Genomic DNA, 19,742 nt, shown 5'->3' on the forward strand with positions numbered 1-19,742 from the left:
AAATTTGCCAGGGCACTGCAACTGGATAAAATCCTGCAACCACCTGAGGAGCCTTACTATTTTGTTTTTTTATTGTCCCTTAGTGGTGCAAATTACCAAACAAATTTTCAATTTATTAAATTACTAATTTGTAGATGCCAGACAGTCCGGACCTTCGGGGACCCCTATGGGCCTGGAGCCCTGGGGTAGTTGGCCACTTCTCGAATCAACAACTGTCTGACAACAATTAAAACCTTATTTGTTATTATCTGGTCACTCATCATACTTGTTCAATAAAATGGTAATCTGATAATTAACCATCAATGTTTGTTTACATTATGTTTTTACTTACACTTTCAGTTTGTTTTTGCACCTGCAGTCAGGACCATAGACTTTGGTCAGGACCGGGGATAAGATGCTTCCCTTTAGCGTCATACTTCCGGTCCGGTGCCACTCGTCACGTGACGGCAGTTAGCTTTGTAGCTTGGGGAGGCTGCAGTGAAGTTTGTGCTGCTGTGTTTCATGTTGTTGTTTTGTTAGGTTTAGTCTGTGATGCAGTAGACCCGTTTAAAAGGTCTTTGTCAGTTAACCGTTGACTGAAAGATGGAGCGGTACGGGTCGGACACGGAGGGGGACGAGCAGGAGACACCGCTGCTTCACCGAGGACACGAAAACAAAGTCCAGAGAGGTGAATAAAAACATCTCCAGCCGGCCTAGCTAACGTAAACGTTAACGCTTCCGTTATTCCCCTCAACGAGGTTCATTTCGGGGAACGTTGCTGTATTTTGCCTTTTCATTGGAAACGAAGCAGGAAATAAATATCTCTCCAAGTTAACGTTAAGTTATGTTTCCTTTATTTAACGGTTTGGCCTTTTGGCGGTTCTTTGTTTACAGATATTAACGTTAACTAAAACACCTGCAAGATATAATGTAATCTAATAGGACACGGCTAAAGCCCGTACCTAATATATAGATTCACATCGCTCAGAATATAAACACAACATTATATTATCAGCCAAAAGCGTCAGTAACAATACAGTTATTATTTCAGGACCATTGTATTGAATGACAGTAAGTTGCACTTTACAGTTCACACAGTCTTGCTGTGCATCAGCCGATGTCCGCAGCTAAGGCTGATCATGACAGTGTTTGCATTTACCGCCACTACACAAGTTAGACTTCACCACTGTCAGCGAACTATTTTACAGAAAGCTTTTCTTGGAGGGTGCACGGTTCTGTCACTCAAGTTAAATAACGTTAGCGTTCTCTCCACTCCTGCTGACACACGCACAAATAGTCTGAGTCACGAGTTTAGGGCAGATGTCCCTGACATCATAAGACAGATCTATCTGAATTATGAGACATGTCATGCAGTTTAAAAGTGTGGACATGAAGAAAGAGTGAGAAACTGAGAAACAATGTGTATTTAAGTGTACTGAGGATCCAGCTGTGTAATGTTGTCTTGTTTAAACATGACTTATTGAAATAAGCCTAAATGTATGTTCTCTGTAAGCTTAGCAACCTGCTAGGTAAGGACGCTGGAGTTTGTTGTGCCATTATCTTTTATATAAAGACTGAGAAAGAATGTGCTGCCCAGTTTTAACAGGAGCACTGTGGTAGCAATGGTTTACATAATGATAGTCATACCTGCAAGTAGTTTGCACCTTGTGCAAAATCTAGAGACCAAAGTTAAGTTATGTAAATAAACAGGACAAGATATGGAAATAAGATTCTTAAATGAACCACTGAAACGACTTGTTCTGCTGAATGACAGAAAAATTAATCAGTTATAACTTTTGTAAAATGTTTACATATTAGTTTGATCAAGTTAATATATCAAACAATTACAGTTTACTACATTTATTAGTGTAAAATTGTTCTGTTTTTCATAATAGATACTACTGTGATGGGCATTTACTTTCACTTTGGTGTTTTCTAATAAATTACATGATCGATATAATTGCAGATGTGTGGATTCATAGCCCTAAATGGGCTATATCGCGTAAGTAAACAAAAAAGTACACAAGCAAAACTTTCAGATCCAGTTTGGGGTTAAAAATTACTAGCCTAACAAAAGGTTTCCATGTTCATTTCTGTACTGTGACAGAAGAGATAACTATTCTCATGCTGTATTGATAATGTACCTCATCTGTTTGTAATGCAACTATTAACTGTAGTGCACCTACAGCATAAACTGCCACAGATGCCTCATTGCTGTCTTTTCTCTCTCTCCCTCATCTTGTAGCCCCAGCATGCTGTTCGTCACGCTATGGCCTGGCGTTGCTCTCCTCTTTTGGCTTCTTTGTGGTCTACTCCTTGCGGGTGAACCTCAGTGTGGCCATGGTGGACATGCTTAACAACACCCAACAGTCCAACGCCAACCAGAGTAGGTCAGTGTGTCCTGCTCATGCCAACCCTGCACGGCCCCAACACAACCACACGGTGAGTGAGAAGCTGAGAAAACTGGTCGAACTGTTTCACGCATGCTGGAACGGTTGCCAGTTAAATTTGTACTACATAACAACATTTATTGCCTGAAAAGACTAAAGCTAGAATTAAATCCACTTCAACTATAAGCATTGAATAACTTAATTGCAGCTGATCACAAATAGTTAGCCTTTAGTATGTGATTTCACTCCCCATTGTGTGTTTCTTTGGTGGATATTTAGATTCTTGTTCTGTTAAAATGATGAAGGCTGAAAGAGTCTGGGCGATCATCACACCACAACCCATTTCAGACTCACAAACTCTTGTTGGCAGGCTTCAAAATGTCCCCTTGGATAGTGCTACAGCCATGTTTTTCCGTACTTGTCTGCTGGAAAAAACCTACACATGTCAGGATTATGTGAATCAGGAGACTGCATTGACATTTGGTAGCAGTTTGTCAGTCTTGGAAAAAATTAATTTGGGACAAACAACTTTCTGGACTGATGTACAAATGAAGCTGTTTCTTTTTGTTTTTTGTCTATTATAATATTGGAACACCAGAAATGGTAAATTACAGTATGTCACCACTATGCTTAGAAAAAGTCAGTTTGAATATGATCTGTTTTGACTTGCATACAAATTTATCAATAGCTGATTATATAACATTCACTAATTCCTGAACAAAACACTGCTACAATCATCCAGAAGTGTTCTCGCAACGTTAGGGTTAGCTTACCATGTGTTACCATTAATGAGCTGTGCACACCACTTCTTTACGGACATGACTTGACATAACAAGGCTAGCACAGCACTTCAGTTTTAGTGTCAGCATTGGTGATGTTTAAACACTACCTGTTAGAGGTGGACTGCGGAACTGTATGTAGAGGAACATAAAGTCAGAGTGAAAGTACAGACAAATATTCACTTTTTATTCAGTAAGTCTTCATAGAATTTGATCTAGTTTTCAACCCCTCCCCTCACAGGCCAGTGTGTACAACTGGGACTCTCAGACGCAGGGCTGGATCTTGGGCTCCTTCTTCTATGGCTACATCCTGACACAGATCCCTGGGGGCTACCTGGCCGGTCGCTGTGGACCCAAGTGGCTGATGGGCTTTGGAATCCTGGGAACTGTAGTTTTTACACTGCTCACCCCCGTGGCTGCTGATCTGGGTGCAAGCTACCTCATTGCTGTCAGGGTGCTGGAAGGGATAGGAGAGGTAGGTGATCAGGTTTTTTAATTCTGACGTTAAAGGTGTCACTGATAGTAGATTTTAAATTATTTGTGCAAGACTGTACCAGAAGCCTCAGCTGTACTGCAGCCAAATTGTTGTTGTATTAAAATTTATCTGAGCACACATACTCAAGTGAGTGTTTAATAATAAAATGTTAATGAAGTTACAATAAGCCAGACAAGAGATGGTGTGTATGGATAAATAAATGGATGTCTGGTTGTACTTGAGTGTTATTTGTGCACTCCAGTTCATGTTCTTCTTGTGTTTGCTTTCAGGGAGTTACATTCCCTGCAATGTACACCATGTGGGCAGCTTGGGCCCCACCGCTGGAGAGGAGCCGACTGCTAACAATTTCCTACATTGGTAAGACACACACACACAAGGGGTACAATGTTAATACAAAGAAAAACATTTGACTGCAGTATCTTTTTGGATCACCTGCCAGAATATTTCTTTAACAGAGTAGTCAGTTGAAGTTGTCATTGCTATTTGAACAATTAGTCATTTAATCAATTAATCAGGTAACAATTTATCCTTTAAAAATGCAAAATACTTGCTGCTTGCAGCTTTTGGACTGCTGGACACACAAAGCAATTTGAAGACATTACTTGAAAATCAATTCTATTGCTTTGAGATATCGGTCTGATCCTAACCGTGTATACTGGACTTCTTTATACCTCTTACACAGCATCACCTGTCATATGATCGTTAGTGTCGACTTGCCACTCTGTGTATATTGATCATTCAGTAGTTAGTGTGTGCATTTAGATAGCCGTGGAATCCATTTTTTTGTTTGTCCTTTCTCTTCCATCCTAGGAGCCCAGCTGGGGACAGTAATAGCTCTTCCTCTGTCTGGTGAAATCTGCTTCTACCTGGACTGGACCTACGTCTTCTATGTGTTTGGTAATACACCTGGGGTGTCACTAATGAAGGGTGGGGCTACTTTGTCACCCTTGGTTATGAGGTGACTGTACTAAATCAACCTGATATATCATTTTTTATTTATTTTTTTATTAGTGGGATTTAACTGTAATTTGGGAATTGACACCTGTTCACTTCCTAGCACAGTATCCTGTTATGCTGTTTTTGCATAGATTTAAGAATTAATGCATTAGCGAGAAAAATTAGAATGATTTCAAGAAGAAGAAGACATACTTAATTAAAAACGCATAGGCGAAATTCAATGTTTTTCACTCTGTCATTATTATTATTATACACACAGGTCTAAAACACACACACATGCACAAACGGGACCTGTAGCAACAACACGTGAAGGGGCTGCCACTTAGTGCCACGACCCAAGTGGTTGGGGGTTCAGGGGCTTGCTCAAGGCCACCTTGGCAGTGCACAGGAGGTGAACTGGCACTGCTCCGGCTACCAGTGCACACACCGCATCTCTGGTCCGAGATTCTAAATTGACCCTCCGGTTTCCAGCAAAGCCCTTACGGACTGAGCTACGTTATGGAAATTTCACATCATAGCAATGCTGAATTTATATTACAGATGAGGTCTTATCTTGTCTAATAGGGAAAGTGCACGATAGCTTGTCTAATGAAGCCGCTGAAAATAATTATGTGCGTTTGAATATTTTTCTGACCTCAAGTGGCCTCTTTATTGATGTGTCACAGATCCACCACATATCTCTTTTTAAGCATCAGACCAGCTGCTTCCAGTGTCTGTTCCTCTTTGGTCTGTAAAAACGATGATTTAGCAAGTTGAAGGAACCACTGCAGATGACCCACCTCATTTTGTTTTTTATTTGCGTGCATGTTAAACTACTGCCACTACAAATAATTTAACTCAGTCTCTAAACCACTAGACAGATGTTAATGTCAACAAACACACCTGTTATTGTCAGTGGATACAGGTAAAGTAGAGACAATGAGTTGCTCAGACCACTAAAACAGTGTCTTCTAATAACATCAAGATAATCCATACATCTAAAGACATGGATCTGCTGACTATATGTGATCTTTAATGTGATGAAGGATTTATGCAGGATAAATTGTAGGCAACCACTGTGGTAAAATGAGTGCTCGTTTTCTTGCTTGTGTGTCCAGGTGCTGTTGGCTTAGTGTGGTTTGTCTTGTGGGCCCTTCTCGCCTTTGACAGTCCAAACACTCACCCACGGATATCAGAGCAGGAGAGACTCTACATCACCACCTCACTCAAGAACGAGGTAATGGCAGAAACCTTATTGAAAGTTATTTTTATTTTTAATCATCTTGTTTCAAAGATCTAGACTTTATTTTGTAGTTTGCTGTCTTTTTGTACTGTTCTTAACTCTGTTGCTAAGACAGAAGCAGCAGAGTGCTTGCAGGCGTTTCCGAACCACTACACTACTAATGTTGCATAGTTCCAGTGTATTGCAGCATTTTATTCTCTTATCTGTTGTGGTTAGGTCACAAAACTCACCATGACTCTGAACTTTATAATCATATTCAGACGCAGAGCTTCCCTAAATACTGTATATGTTCAGTAATTGTGAACACTACAGGGGGTTCATCATTTCTACTGAGCATTGAACCCTTATATCTCTGTCTTGCCTGATTTGGTGCAACCTGAAGCAACCTTAAAAAGGTACAATGTGTAATTCCTGGCCACATGCTTCAAACAAATAGATTATGTTGGTTAATTTTTTTAATGTTTTAAACTAAGATTCTGGCTAAGTTCCACCAGCATGAATGACTTCTGTGTGTGATTATGGAGGAAAAACTGTCCCTAATATTTGGTATCCATTTCAGATGTTAGTCAGACATGTGAATATGACTCTGGACCCTGATGAAGTACAACTGCGGGGTTCTTTACAGCTTGGTTTGGTCAACTATAGTGTTTTTAAATAAGAAAATAACCAAGAACACCATATTAAGTAGGAAAACGTGGGCAAGCAGGGGGAGAGAAAGCTAACATAAGAAATACAATCGCCAGCATATGCAATAGAGAGGTGGAAGATAGACTGGCAAGATCCAGAATAAAACACCTGTCTATTAGGCCTATTGCCATTTATTCAGAGGGACTGAAGTTAAGACACCCTAACTTTCCAATCAATATTGTTCTCCCTATTTTCTGTTTACTGTGTGCTCCAGCTTTCCACCTCATCAGGTTTCATCCCCTGGCGCGCCATAGTGACGTCTACTCCGCTGTGGGCCATCGTCGTGGCTCACTTCTCCTACAACTGGACCTTCTACACCCTCCTCACCCTGCTGCCAACCTACATGAATAACATCCTGGGATTCAGCATACAGCAGGTGAGTATAACATCACACACAGGCATTCAATCAATCAATCAATCAATTGTATTTAAAGTGCAGAAGCACCATGGTCTCAATACATTTAACAATTAAAAACATCCATTCTCACAAGTGCTGCAGACACTGATAGGAAGAGTCAAATAAGAGGCCAAAATGTGATACAATCCAAAGACGGTGTTCACAGTCACACATCTTTTAGAAAACATTTTATCTTGTACATTTTTGTATAAACAACAAAAAGTCCAAAGAAATTAATTAACAAAAATTATTTTTGTTTTCTTAAAACATCATTCATAACAATGTAATGTATGTAACTAAAGTAGAGAAAGACATGGGAGATGATGGGTAAACCAAAATGGGAATTGATAACACTCATCACAGAATGCACTGAACATCACAGATCGGTTGCCTGTATATCACCAGTCAAAAATAATTTCTACTCACTGATGATATGCGTATAATAACTATGTAATCATAACAACATTCACATTGTGTGCTGTTTCCTTCTGTCCACTGTAGAATGGTATTCTGTCAGCTCTTCCTTACATGGGTTGCGCTGTGTTGGCTGTGCTGAGTGGGCAGCTTGCAGATTACCTGCGGGAAACCTGCAACTACCGCACCGTCACTGTCAGGAAGTCCTTCTCCATCGTTGGTAAGGAAATAGCAATATGAAAGCTGAGTCGTATCTTGACTTGGACATCCAGTACACCATGGCCCAGTTGTTCAAAGTAATCTGATCGGATTTCGGCTTTCGGATCGGATCGAATCTTGAAAATGAGTTTTTCCAAAGGGGAAAAAAAGGATTCTGAAATCGGATCATTTCACCTAATCCAATCCTGGTTTTGATCTGGACCAAACCTTCAGTTTGTGTTCAAATTTTTTAGTAGGATTGGGATCCCTTTGATCCAAAACATCAGGATTATCCTGATCCCAACAGAACAGTGGATTTTAAGAACAAAAAGTCATAAAGCTTTTAAAATTTTCCAAATATAAACAACAAATAAACATTTATAGTAGCCTATATACACATTTATTTATATTTTGCACTTGATTTGTTTAAACTTTACAGTGATAAAGTAGATAACGTAGACATTACCTATAAGCCATTTAGTACAGTAAAGTAAAAAAAATTATCCCCCAAACAGCTGTCAATATCAAACAAAAATGATGTATTTCATTTCAACTGTCACTTATTACTGTACATTAATTACAAAGGCACAATCGTCAAAGGTGAACTATTCAAAAGTAGTTTGTAAAAATTGCATCCCTTATTGCAGGTCAGTCAGTCCCTCATTCGGAGATCGGCCTCCTAAAAGCTGCTCTCTGAATGATCTTTATTTCAACAGTTGGACAAAACATGCTCAAAATATCCACAGTGTATCTGTGAATAATGTATATTTGTTTGTTTTTCTTGGATTTGTTGTGGGTCAGATGGGGGGTCTGGCTGTTTAAAGAAATTGAAAATGGAAGGAAATGTTTGTGTTATTTTATTGTGCATTTTCTGTTCTACCTGTTGGTCTTTCTATCATTAACAGCCTACGTTGTGATATGTAGTCCCATTTAGAGCACTGTAAATCCGGATTTGTTAATCCTTAAAAGTTTATATCTGGATCAGGGTGATCCAGTCCAATGTTGCTGGATAGCAAAACATGTGATTTCCAAATTCGGATAATTCTCCTCCAGATTAAACTTTTTGAACAACTGGGCTCAGGTCTACCACTTCTAAAGATATTTTATTGTGTTGTTTCTGTAGGTATGATCGGACCGGCAGTGTTCCTGGTAGCAGCCGGATATATAGGCTGTAACTACACCTTGGCTGTGGCCTTCCTTACCATCTCCTCCTCTCTGGGCGGAGTGTCGGCCTCCGGCTTCAACATCAACCACCTTGACATCGCTCCTTCGTAAGTATTACAAAGTTTTATCACCAAAGTAACCACTTATTGTAAACATAACCGTGAGTTCCTGCTCACAATACAGGAAAAACAAGCCTTTAAGTTGAAAGTTCCACAAAAATTCCACCAAAAGTTTCCGTCCTCCTTAGTATAGCTTTTTTATGGTAAGAAAGGGTGTTAGAATAAGTAAATGCACTTTTCTTATTATCTTGAGGTGTACAATGTAACAAATGCAGAAATTATCAATGTTTGCAATAGTGTCTCAGAAGTAATGTGTAATCTTATATCATAATTTTAACTTCTGAATCTTGTAATAATGAAACTCTTAATATTCCTCTTGTGACCAAGATTGTTTTATTTTTTTAGGCCTTTAATTTTACATCCATGCATGGATATCAAGATATGAAAATATGCAGACACCTTTATTTTAAAATGTGATCCGCCTTTATAAAACCTTGTTACTGTCTGATACGGAGGTTTAGGATCTCCTCCAAGTGTAAATAGACTGAGTTAATTAAAGTGAGTGTTATATGTTAAGTTGTGGTGCTGGGGTGTAGCTATACTCAACCCTATATTGGGTTTAGCAAGTTAATAACTACTCTGGACTTTTGACAATCAATGTGTGTATGTTTGTAGGTATGCTGGTATTCTCCTGGGAATCACCAACACCTTTGCCACCATTCCTGGCATGGTGGGACCAGTCATAGCAAGAGAACTCACCAAATATGTAAGACACTCATGTACACTCACACTTTATTCACCAGTCTGCACAGTACAGTCACTTAGCAGTAGCTGTTTCATGTTTCAAAAGGTCAAGAGAGTCTAGATTTCATATTAACAATTAATACACCCTTAAACACCTTGTCTAGTTTCATGTCAACCATGGTTAGGTATGAGCAGCAGATAAACCTGTTTTTGGTATGTAGTATACTGCTGCTTGCATACTAACAGAAGTCACTCTGAGCGTCCTGACCTCCAGTGTCCCTGGATAAACAGATGATATCCTTCCTTTGGCTTAATGCTCCATTTCCTGTCTAATTGGTTTAGTCAATACAGGATTAGTGTGTTAACAGTTGGCCACCAGGGGGCGTCCATAGTCTTTTAAAATACAACAGTCATACCCCCTAGTGTTTTTGTCTGGCTTGATGATTAACCTAGTTTCCTTATTCATTTCTCTGTAAAGAGGATAGTGTGGCACTATAGCGTGCAATGCAGTTTGAATGTAATTAACAGTTTACTTTCATGTTGATGCTCAAAACACAATGGGAAGACATGACTCCCTGCAGTGACTGTTCTTGCAATATGCTATTGTCACTTTAATAGTGCAGATTATTGGGTTTGGCCTTCATATCAACAGTGGCACCAGGTGAAGATTAAAAAAAGTCAATGACCTAATTAACCAATCACTTCATCTTTTAAATTACTGGAACTGGTTACGTAAACCAAATGAAATATGGAAAAACGCTAATGAATATGTCGTAACATGACCTCGCTACTCTACTGTGTCAGTTTTAACATTTTCACTATTATATTCAAATTTGTGTATTTACGATTGCTTAGGAGGAGAAATTCTGTTGTGCCTGTCCAACTGCTCAGGGAGGTCAATGGTTGGGTTATGATTTGTGATAATTGCTTTTGACACACAAACAGTTTTTCCTCAATAATATGCATGGTTACCATTTTGTAATTTAAAAAAATGTAGATCCTGCTGGAAAAGACATAGTTTCAAAACAAATCTTCAGGTTTTCTTTTGCTAAACCAGGAGGTTACAAAATTTGTTAATGTTAGTACTGTTAATGTTAGTACTGTATAGTTGTGTGACTACTAGTGATTTTAGTAAATATTTTTATCTGGTGCAAATGTGAGTTAAATGAGCTAAATCATTAATAGGACACCAGTCCAATGAGGGCTAAACCATTTTCTTATTTAAATACTCATTATTAACTGCGCTGACTGTCCTTTAGAACACCATAGAAGAATGGCAGACTGTTTTCTACATCGCTGCTGCCATCAACCTGTGTGGAGCGGCTTTCTACACTATTTTTGGCCGAGGAACGGTGCAGCCCTGGGCTGTCCACACGTTCTACTCTCATGGAGACTGACGTAGAAAACTAGAACCTCGTCCTTGATGATTCAGATTTGTCCGATAGTCACGTCTCAACCATGGTCTTACTTAACGGGTACCTTCAGCGAGAGATGTCCCAGCTGTGCTGATGATTCTCAGCCATATTACCCTATAGGATGTTCTTTACAATGAACAAATATAAGTTTTATTGAAGAGAATGTTCCTTAGAGGCAAAAATAATCATTGAGCAGAGCAAACAATCACAGTATGCATCTCATCTCCAAGCAGTGTCAGAGGATGCCGTTATTATAAAGTCAAGCGCTCTGTCAACAACTCAAAAAAGAGAATGTAGCCAGTTAGTTAGCTACAGGCTAATATGGCTAATTTCAATGTGAAAGGGCAGCTAAACTAAGTTAGCTACAGGCTATCAAAGCCTTGTTGATTGTCTAGCATTATGAATACCGTGGTAAATAAGCTATGAAAGTCAAATTATCCCAACATAGTTCATTTTTGGTGTTCTGGTTTGCCAACTAGCCAACTTGCTAGGCTGAATTGTTATTTCTGCCTCCCGAGCACTTTTGTTGTTTTGTTTTTTTTACGCTACAACTCCACAGTAAACCCTCGAGTTGCATTGCCATTAAGAAGGACGTTTTCTTTTACTTGTGTATGTAAAGTTTGGGACAACACAAAATGTGCTACTTTGCATAACTAAGTGCCATTAAGTGTTTTAATGGTTTGCCCCCAAAACAACATGTCATCCCAAACTAGACACACACATTTGATAACATTTTTCAGAGAACATTGTGACAGCACAATGCGCACAAACACTTGTTTGGGAAAATGCCTTATAGTGAAGCCTCCTTAAAAATATCTGAAAACTCTTTGTCTTTCATGTGATTGCAAATGGATTAATTTTATGTATGTACTTGTTATATGCTGCAGGTAAGGGATTTAATGTGTACAGCAAATATGTATTGTCTTTTCAGGTTATGTCCACCAGATACCTCTTATTTTAAGTAGCAGCCTATAGTAGCAACTAATACATATGGAAAGCATGGGTCATAATATTTTCAATCTGTAACACTAAGAGGATGCTAAGATGCTGGTACCTTTTGTAATGAAGGGAAAGAAAAAAGTGCTTTAAAGAGGTTCCTGGTGGACACAGTCGTATGTTATTCACAAGATTTGCACTTTCTGTGTTAATTCTCAGGTATCTTATGTTTCACAAGGTTTGAAAAGGATGTTTTACCACAGTGAGGTATGCCTCCACAATGTTTTAAGTGTCAATTTGATTAGATCCCACTTTTAAATGGCATGATCAACAATTGCATATATGCAGTAGCCCTCATGGCTGGTGGTAATATTTAGTCTGATATTTAGTCGTTTTTTCCTTAAAAGGTTGCAGTCTATCAGGTTACATGTATATCATACATACCTTGTCACTTTATACGTGACTATAGCGTGGTAAATCATAACTAAGCCACAAGGAAAACATTTTGTTCTCATTTCTTTCTGTCAGCAAGTAGCATCATCATTCAAATTTAAGATGAAATGCACTTGTGCCTTATTACATCATCTTAAAGTAGGTCAAACAATTCAGGACTCTAGATTCATTCTTCTCATAAAGGATTCCTTTTGTTACTGCTTTTTATTTCATTATTACATTAGTGTCTATATAAAGGGACTATATATCACACTGTACTGAAAGGGTAACCATTGTAAAATTTCAACCTGGAAACATTCCAGAAATGTCTTAAATCACTGTCATGTATTATAAATACTTCATCATATACAGCTATGCTCAAATCTGATGTTGTGTTGGGTTATTATTTCATATCTGAAAGCTGTGACAGTAGCTATAACTAAAAGGAACTAACTGTATGAACAATGTGCTTTTCATTATTGCAGTTCTAATCACTTATTTGAGTCTGAAGAAAAAAAGAGAAGATACAATTAACCAACATTTTGATAACCTATTCAATTCACCTGGACTATACCTTAAATATACAGTCTCATACTTATGTAAAGGGGGCAAACACACACATTAGCCTTTGTAGGATAAATTCCACTTTAATGAACGACTGAAGTAAGATCCCCTGATGATCTAACCATACTAAATAAATAATAAATGTAAAACTATGTATATTGCACTGTAATAAAGTAACCCTAATTTCTTCACTCTAGAAAATATGGCTTGTCAAGGTGGAGGACTATAAAGGCCAGTGACAAAAACTACAAAACAGAGATGAGAGCATTACTAAAAAAAAAAGAATAGTTGTTCAGTCTCACTCCCTAGCTGCACAATGAAAGTGTAACACTGTTTTCTCGTATAGTTAACTAAATCTGTAGTACTGGGTAGATGTGGGTAAAATAAGAGCATGGGGACAACTTCTTCAGGATAACTGCGTCCACTTGTTTAATAATCCATCACCATCCCGAGACCGCGGAACATTCAACAACCACAGTGACAGATCGCTTCCTCCTCATATCACTCCGCCAAGGTGCACCATGTAATGTAGTTCCTATTTAAGCTTAGAAACAGAATACAACAAATGTAGTTAACATTAATTAAATGACAACTTATTTCAGTAAATGAGGTTGATCTATAAAATAAATCTTAAAAATAAATCTCATCTTACAAAAGGATGAAAGTCCTTTGCTTTAGAATTTGCAGTAGGCTAGCCTATAGTTTCATACTTTTCATAATACAGAATCCCTATAAAATGTGTCATAGGATTATTAAAGGCAAAAAATATGATAACATAATTTGATAGCTTTTCTTTACTTTGGTAACTGCCTCCCTGCTATTTAATAGCAGCCCTGCATTATGTGATAATTAGTCAGTTAAGGGCATTGGGGTAAATTGGATACAACTAGGGAGTTGGTCGCTGCATTTTTCCCCCACCCATCTTCACTATTTCACATAACCAACACCATCTCTGAAACAAAGATGAAACCAAAACTTCTATTCCAAAAACTACTAGGTATCTCTGTCGTGACCCACCTCCACTACTGGATATAATTCTGCAGCTTGTATAGCGATTTATTTCCCCTCGGATACTAATGTAGATAAAACATCCAACGTCAAAACCACGAGTCATAAGGGTAATTACATGTAGCCCATCCACTCCTTGTTTAGGCTTTGTATGTAACTTAGGAAAACGTCTCCAGTTTTAAAATTATCAGACATACATCCCTACCTAGACAAAAATAGTGCCACAAATGAATGACAAACTAACTTGAAGCTCACAAGGGCGCTAAAATAAAACTCCACACAAACCGCAAGTTCACGCCAGTCTATGAAATGTGTGACAAGTCTTGGCAATGTGCGTCGGTAAGTTTATACGGAGTGACTGAACTCATGCGGAGGTTTCGTCTTCTCTATTTTGTGAGGGATGACAATAGAGCCCGACGGGTCGTGTCCGATAATGGATGCTTCGCCCATGTTGTCCTCTGATAAACTCGTTTACGTTAACTTCTCCTGGTCCCTCGTTGTGATGCTGCACAGCAGCGGGTGCGCGCAATTACGCAACACCCCCTCCTGTCCTGCGCGCTATAACCGGATCAGCGTTTCTCCTCTCCGGTCCTGCACCCAGCCTAACACCGGCCATCTCTCAGGTAGGCTACGACATAGTTCATGAAATTATGCATTGGGGGTTTCGTTTTGGATTCTATTAGGAAAATGAATGAGCGCCTTTTTTTGCGGCTCTGTCTCTAGGCCAGTGTTTTGGGAATATTGTTGTGATGCAGAAAAGAGGGCAGGCGGCTGGTAGTTAATACGCATCCAGGCGTCGGTAAGCGGGCAGATGATATAACATGGCGGAGGGTTAACATTTCCATTAAATCCCTCAGACATTAGATTTAACGTTATAGCGGGAGCGTTGTCCGCTGTTTTATCATCTTTTGCACTTTAAAGCGCACTGCGGCAGCTGTGATGACGTTCTATATGAGAGATGAGTTAAAGACGCGCATGTTGTCTGTCCTGGCACCGAGTTCACCTGAACAAGTCTGGCCAAGATCATGTGGGGATTCATGTTACAGTTGGATTAAAGCTACTGGGCTTTTCTACCTGGTGGGTAGAAAACAGATGAAACAAATCCTCACTCACTTGGATAATTTAAAAGAACAGGCCTACTTCGTAGTGCATGTGTAGAATTTTATATTCAAGGTTAACGCTCCTGCAGAGTTAACAACAGTGTGTACTCTCCTCTGCAATAACCTGTGTGCGGTGCACTGCAGTGTCTGACAAATGGCTGCTACACTATCACTGGATCGGACCTGACAAAATGGTGGATTCTGGCTTGGAATGAAGCTGCAGTAAGTCTGTGGCTGTGGAAAGAGGAGTCTTGTTGTTGTTGTGATATGTCAGTGCACAGCAGAGTGGGGCAGCCAGAGCAGGAGTGTGGATGGATGGAGGAATAGAGAGTGGGAGGGGCAGAGGGTTTTGTGCTTGGCGCAGTTCAGTGGCCAGTGATACCATTTCTAATCTGAGATACACAGTTTAAGAAACATCTATTGCTATTCAAGTGTCAACTGTTTGTGACCTCGGTATAACATCCTGAAGCGAACAGACAATACAGTCTGTTTCTTGATGGGCTGATGTACTAAAGAAAATGGATTCATGTCCCTTTCTTTGTGCGCAGCATTTCAATTTCTTTCTGCGCCAGTCACTTGGGGAGGCATTAGCACTCTACTAGTGTTTTTATCTCTGCGCTGCAATACATTTGCTGAATCTCTGATTGTGTGATCTTGTAAAGCCCATTTAATCCGACCATGTTGTAACCAAATGCTATGGCCTCTATGGCAGTTACAAGCAATCAATAGTTTTTCCATCCTTAAAGAATATTTCACTGCTCACACAAAACCTTTTTAATATCCATCAATCACAAAAGCTAGTGCATGAAAGGTTTCTGTACCATTTGTATACTGTACTAACTGTAATTTAACGCTGGTTTTGACAGACTGTCCCGTGACTTCAGCCAGCTCCAGTCACCATGGGTAAGGAGAAACTCCACATCAACATAGTCGTGATCGGCCATGTGGACTCCGGGAAGTCCACTACCACGGGCCACCTGATCTACAAGTGTGGGGGCATCGACAAGAGAACCATCGAGAAGTTTGAAAAGGAAGCTGCTGAGGTAAGAAGATGCGGGCAAGCAAAAGACGCCTTCAAGTAATGTCTTTCCTCAAGATCAGGACCCCGCATCTCTGACGATAAGATAAAAACTATACCAACTATGAACAAATTAATATCTGTTACTTGTTTCTCAGATGGGGAAGGGGTCGTTCAAGTACGCCTGGGTGCTGGACAAGCTGAAGGCAGAAAGGGAGCGCGGCATTACCATTGACATTTCACTGTGGAAATTTGAAACCAGCAAGTACTATGTGACCATCATCGATGCCCCGGGTCATAGGGACTTCATCAAGAACATGATCACTGGGACCTCCCAGGTCTGTAACATGAGCCGTTCTGTGTCCATTTGTATGCCTCTGTGCTTTTAGAGAGAGAACCAGTGTTACATTTGCTTTTTGACTCACCATGACGTCTTCTACTAAATGAATGAGTGCAATGGTCAAAGCCGCCGTAGATCTATCAATACTAATGTTTTACCTACTGCGTCTTCAGGCAGATTGTGCTGTGCTGATTGTGGCAGCCGGCGTGGGAGAGTTCGAGGCAGGTATTTCCAAGAACGGACAGACCCGTGAGCATGCCCTCCTAGCCTACACTCTGGGAGTAAAGCAGCTCATTGTGGGAATCAACAAGATGGACTCCACCGAGCCAAACTATAGCCAGAAGCGTTATGAGGAAATTGTGAAGGAAGTGAGCACCTACATCAAGAAGATTGGCTACAATCCAGACACTGTTGCCTTTGTACCCATTTCAGGCTGGAATGGAGACAACATGCTTGAGCCCAGCCCCAATGTAAGTAAAACACATAGATTTGTAATGCGAATGTTATAGGAATTAATAAGATGTTTGTGCCAGGAGTTCCACCATGAACCAGGTTAACCAGTTAATCAGAGCAGCTAAAGACTGTGAATAGCCCTTTTCCCTAGCAATTACCATAGGAGTGCCCTTGTGCAAGTTATTCAAAGCAGCTCCATTTAACTATTGCCCAACATGTGGCAGCTACAGGACAATGTAAATGCAGTAGCACATGTATCACAAGTGCTTTTATTTGCTTATATGTTTCAATGATCACAGTCTCATTTTAATAAATAATATATGGAGCTGATGGAGCTATTTAGGCAACATTAGTTACCTAAAAACATACAGCAGCTAAAAAACAATCCAACAAGTTGTTCTCTTTTACTATGACCGTAAGGCTTAAAAACTCTTAACTGACAATAACTATAAAAGATGTATAATGTGGGACATTATCTTCTCTCTAGATGACATGGTTTAAGGGGTGGAAGATCACTAGGAAAGAAGGCAATGCATCAGGGACCACACTTCTGGAGGCTCTAGATGCCATCCAGTCCCCCAGCCGTCCAACAGACAAACCTCTACGTCTGCCCCTGCAGGATGTCTACAAGATAGGAGGCATGTAGTGCTGCCAAACTGATAAAATATAAATGCTGTGGGAATAGGGGATAGTGTGGTACTGTAAAATAGACTCTTGAAAAATGGCATATGAAACACCTCTTGGTCAGTCAGATTTTTGCATTTTATTGCCAGTATAGGTCTAAAATACTTTTATGTTCACTTCACTGTCATTTATTGAATGTTCTCTGTGCTTAACAAATTCCCAGGTATTGGAACAGTGCCTGTAGGCCGTGTGGAAACGGGCATACTAAAGCCTGGAATGGTGGTGACATTTGCCCCTGTCAATGTGACTACTGAGGTGAAGTCTGTGGAGATGCACCATGAGGCGCTGACTGAGGCCCTCCCTGGCGACAATGTGGGCTTTAACGTCAAGAATGTGTCAGTCAAGGACGTTCGCCGTGGGAATGTGGCTGGTGATAGCAAGAACGACCCACCGCAGGAAGCTGCCAACTTCACTGCTCAGGTAGTCATTGCGAGGGATCCATTTATAGAAATGAAACATAAGCATGCATTAACACAGTCAGATCTATTTATAGTTTTAAGAAACATTTGTTAGAAAATCTATTTTCACGCTTCTCACAAAAAAAACTCTGATTCTCACTTTAGCCCCAACAGATTGTCACGCTTCAAGATCATCAAATTTCCTGACACACACAGCGAGTGTTGATTTGTTTGGTTCAAACTGACACAGAGGGACTACAGCAATGATCACTGAACTTAATCACTAAATCTTTGCAGTAAACTTTGACATAAATAACATTTCTATTAATAAGCTATCTATGTTGTCTTTTTGCTTTGTAGGTGATCATCCTTAACCACCCAGGCCAGATCAGTGCTGGTTATGCTCCTGTGCTGGACTGTCACACTGCTCACATCGCCTGCAAGTTTGCAGAGCTCAAGGAAAAGATTGATCGCCGCTCTGGCAAGAAGCTCGAGGACAACCCCAAATCCCTCAAGTCTGGAGATGCTGCCATTGTGGATATGATTCCTGGCAAGCCAATGTGTGTTGAGAGCTTCTCTGAGTACCCTCCACTTGGTAAGTTGAAGTGTAGAAGATCATCTGAATTTCAATAGCTTCGCCCACACACTTTCCCCCCCATCAAAGACATTTGTGACTCCACTGTAAGTCATACGAGATGAAACCATCACCTAAAATATGTATCTTTACTCCTCTTCACTTTGCAGGTCGTTTTGCGGTGCGTGACATGCGTCAGACTGTGGCTGTCGGCGTGATTAAAGGCGTGGAGAAGAAGGTCTCCACCACTGGTAAAGTTACCAAGTCCGCCCAGAAGGCCCAGAGGAACAAATGAATGTTGTGCTACTCTGCCGACCCTAAGGTCACCCAGGGCAGGACATCAGTCATCCAACTTCATCCTACAATTGGCTGCTTCAACTTAATAATCAAAGACTGGTTAATCATCACAATGCATCGCAAAAGCATTCGAAGGAAAGAACAACATTCAGATCTTTAGTCCTTGAGTCGACTCCTGACTCCATTTCAGTGGTTAGATTACCATTACGTACAATATTATGTGAAGCAGGTAGTTTTAAATGTGCACAGTTGATCTAATTCATGACAATAACTTTCTGTGATATTGATAGAGACATTGAGCAATTAGAGGTACTGAAATGTATCACCTCTGTGGAGTGCAGGTACTGGTCACTTTACATGGTATATGTTGTCTTGCTTTTAGTGTTTGTTTGCAACTACACGGTGCTCTGTAGGAGCCTGTGGCAAGAACTATGTTCTTCTGAGTAGTAGATTAGTAGAGCTTAGTGATTTGTTGTGTTTAAGCTTTAAAAAGCACTTAGATCAAATGGTCCAAATGTTTCCTTCCTGAGGGACTCCGAGTAGACCACCTGTTGATTATTAAAGCACTTTGATTGGCATTTTGCTAACTTTGCACTTGCACTGGAGAAACTTAAATTGGCATAAGCTACTGCACCTTACTGTAAGATGGCATGAGCCTCTTTGCAACATTAAACATGTTTCAACCAAAATATTGGGCTGTGATGTTAAATCATTTTCTCTAAGTCTGCCACAAAGAGGAGACTGGGCAACATGTGCCTTAAACTTTGCAATCTTATAAGACAAGTCAGACAAAAATCAGAGCATCCTTACAATACACACTTCTGTCCACAAGATGTAGCTGTCTATGTAGGAATAAAACAGGAATTGATTGTCAATGATTTTCAAACTAATTGTAAGAAGATCATAGGAACAATATTTTCCAGGAAAACTCAGTTCTTTAATCTATCATGGCACACACAATGTCTGAATAGCAGTTTACCTCAAATGTTCAAACATCTAAAAGGGCAGTCTGCCAAGCAGATGAGGGGTGTGTTCTC

General features: G+C 39.9%; 3 protein-coding genes across 8 annotated transcripts in view; 2 read left to right on the forward strand and 1 right to left on the reverse strand.

Moving 5' to 3' along the window:
• arhgef33 (Rho guanine nucleotide exchange factor (GEF) 33) overlaps positions 1-751 on the reverse strand; it is an 18,816-nt gene extending 18,065 nt beyond the window's left edge. For 2 of the 5 annotated variants that reach the window (XM_046071523.1, XM_046071522.1), the window contains exon 1: positions 332-751. The gene's annotated coding sequence lies outside the window, so the exon portion shown is untranslated. The remainder of the gene's footprint in view (positions 1-331) is intronic. The other 3 variants (XM_046071525.1, XM_046071524.1, XM_046071526.1) reach the window with 3 other exon arrangements.
• On the forward strand, positions 368-15,944 carry slc17a5 (solute carrier family 17 member 5). 2 transcript variants are annotated; one of them, XM_046071529.1, is made up of 11 exons: positions 368-667; positions 2,225-2,421; positions 3,390-3,623; positions 3,914-4,001; positions 4,455-4,541; positions 5,699-5,817; positions 6,725-6,886; positions 7,409-7,541; positions 8,643-8,790; positions 9,418-9,508; positions 15,808-15,944. In XM_046071529.1, exons 1-11 carry the CDS (start codon positions 583-585, stop codon positions 15,817-15,819), a joined length of 1,356 nt encoding a protein of 451 aa, XP_045927485.1. In that variant the 5' UTR covers positions 368-582; the 3' UTR covers positions 15,820-15,944. The 2 variants fall into 2 exon arrangements, with proteins under 2 accessions (XP_045927485.1, XP_045927484.1); XM_046071528.1 differs by lacking the exon at positions 15,808-15,944 and adding an exon at positions 10,746-12,657 and having other exon boundaries at positions 372-667.
• On the forward strand, positions 15,841-19,394 carry LOC123984573 (elongation factor 1-alpha, somatic form). The gene is made up of 7 exons (XM_046071530.1): positions 15,841-15,984; positions 16,118-16,297; positions 16,473-16,769; positions 17,240-17,390; positions 17,600-17,856; positions 18,195-18,429; positions 18,579-19,394. Exons 1-7 carry the CDS (start codon positions 15,841-15,843, stop codon positions 18,701-18,703), a joined length of 1,389 nt encoding a protein of 462 aa, XP_045927486.1. The 3' UTR covers positions 18,704-19,394.
• The last annotated feature ends 348 nt before the right edge of the window (positions 19,395-19,742 follow it).

This window comes from Micropterus dolomieu, linkage group LG15 (assembly GCF_021292245.1).
Source record: "Micropterus dolomieu isolate WLL.071019.BEF.003 ecotype Adirondacks linkage group LG15, ASM2129224v1, whole genome shotgun sequence".
In the NCBI taxonomy this organism is placed as follows: domain Eukaryota; kingdom Metazoa; phylum Chordata; class Actinopteri; order Centrarchiformes; family Centrarchidae; genus Micropterus; species Micropterus dolomieu.

Coding starts and splice junctions, on each gene's coding strand:
- slc17a5 (XM_046071528.1), top strand. CDS start 583: ATGGAGCGGTACGGGTCGGACACGGAGGGGGACGAGCAGGAGACACCG. Junction 2,422..3,389: donor GGCCCCAACACAACCACACG/GTGAGTGAGAAG, acceptor CTCCCCTCACAG/GCCAGTGTGTACAACTGGGA. Junction 4,002..4,454: donor GCTAACAATTTCCTACATTG/GTAAGACACACA, acceptor CTTCCATCCTAG/GAGCCCAGCTGGGGACAGTA.
- LOC123984573 (XM_046071530.1), top strand. CDS start 15,841: ATGGGTAAGGAGAAACTCCACATCAACATAGTCGTGATCGGCCATGTG. Junction 16,770..17,239: donor TGCTTGAGCCCAGCCCCAAT/GTAAGTAAAACA, acceptor TCTTCTCTCTAG/ATGACATGGTTTAAGGGGTG. Junction 17,857..18,194: donor CTGCCAACTTCACTGCTCAG/GTAGTCATTGCG, acceptor TTTGCTTTGTAG/GTGATCATCCTTAACCACCC.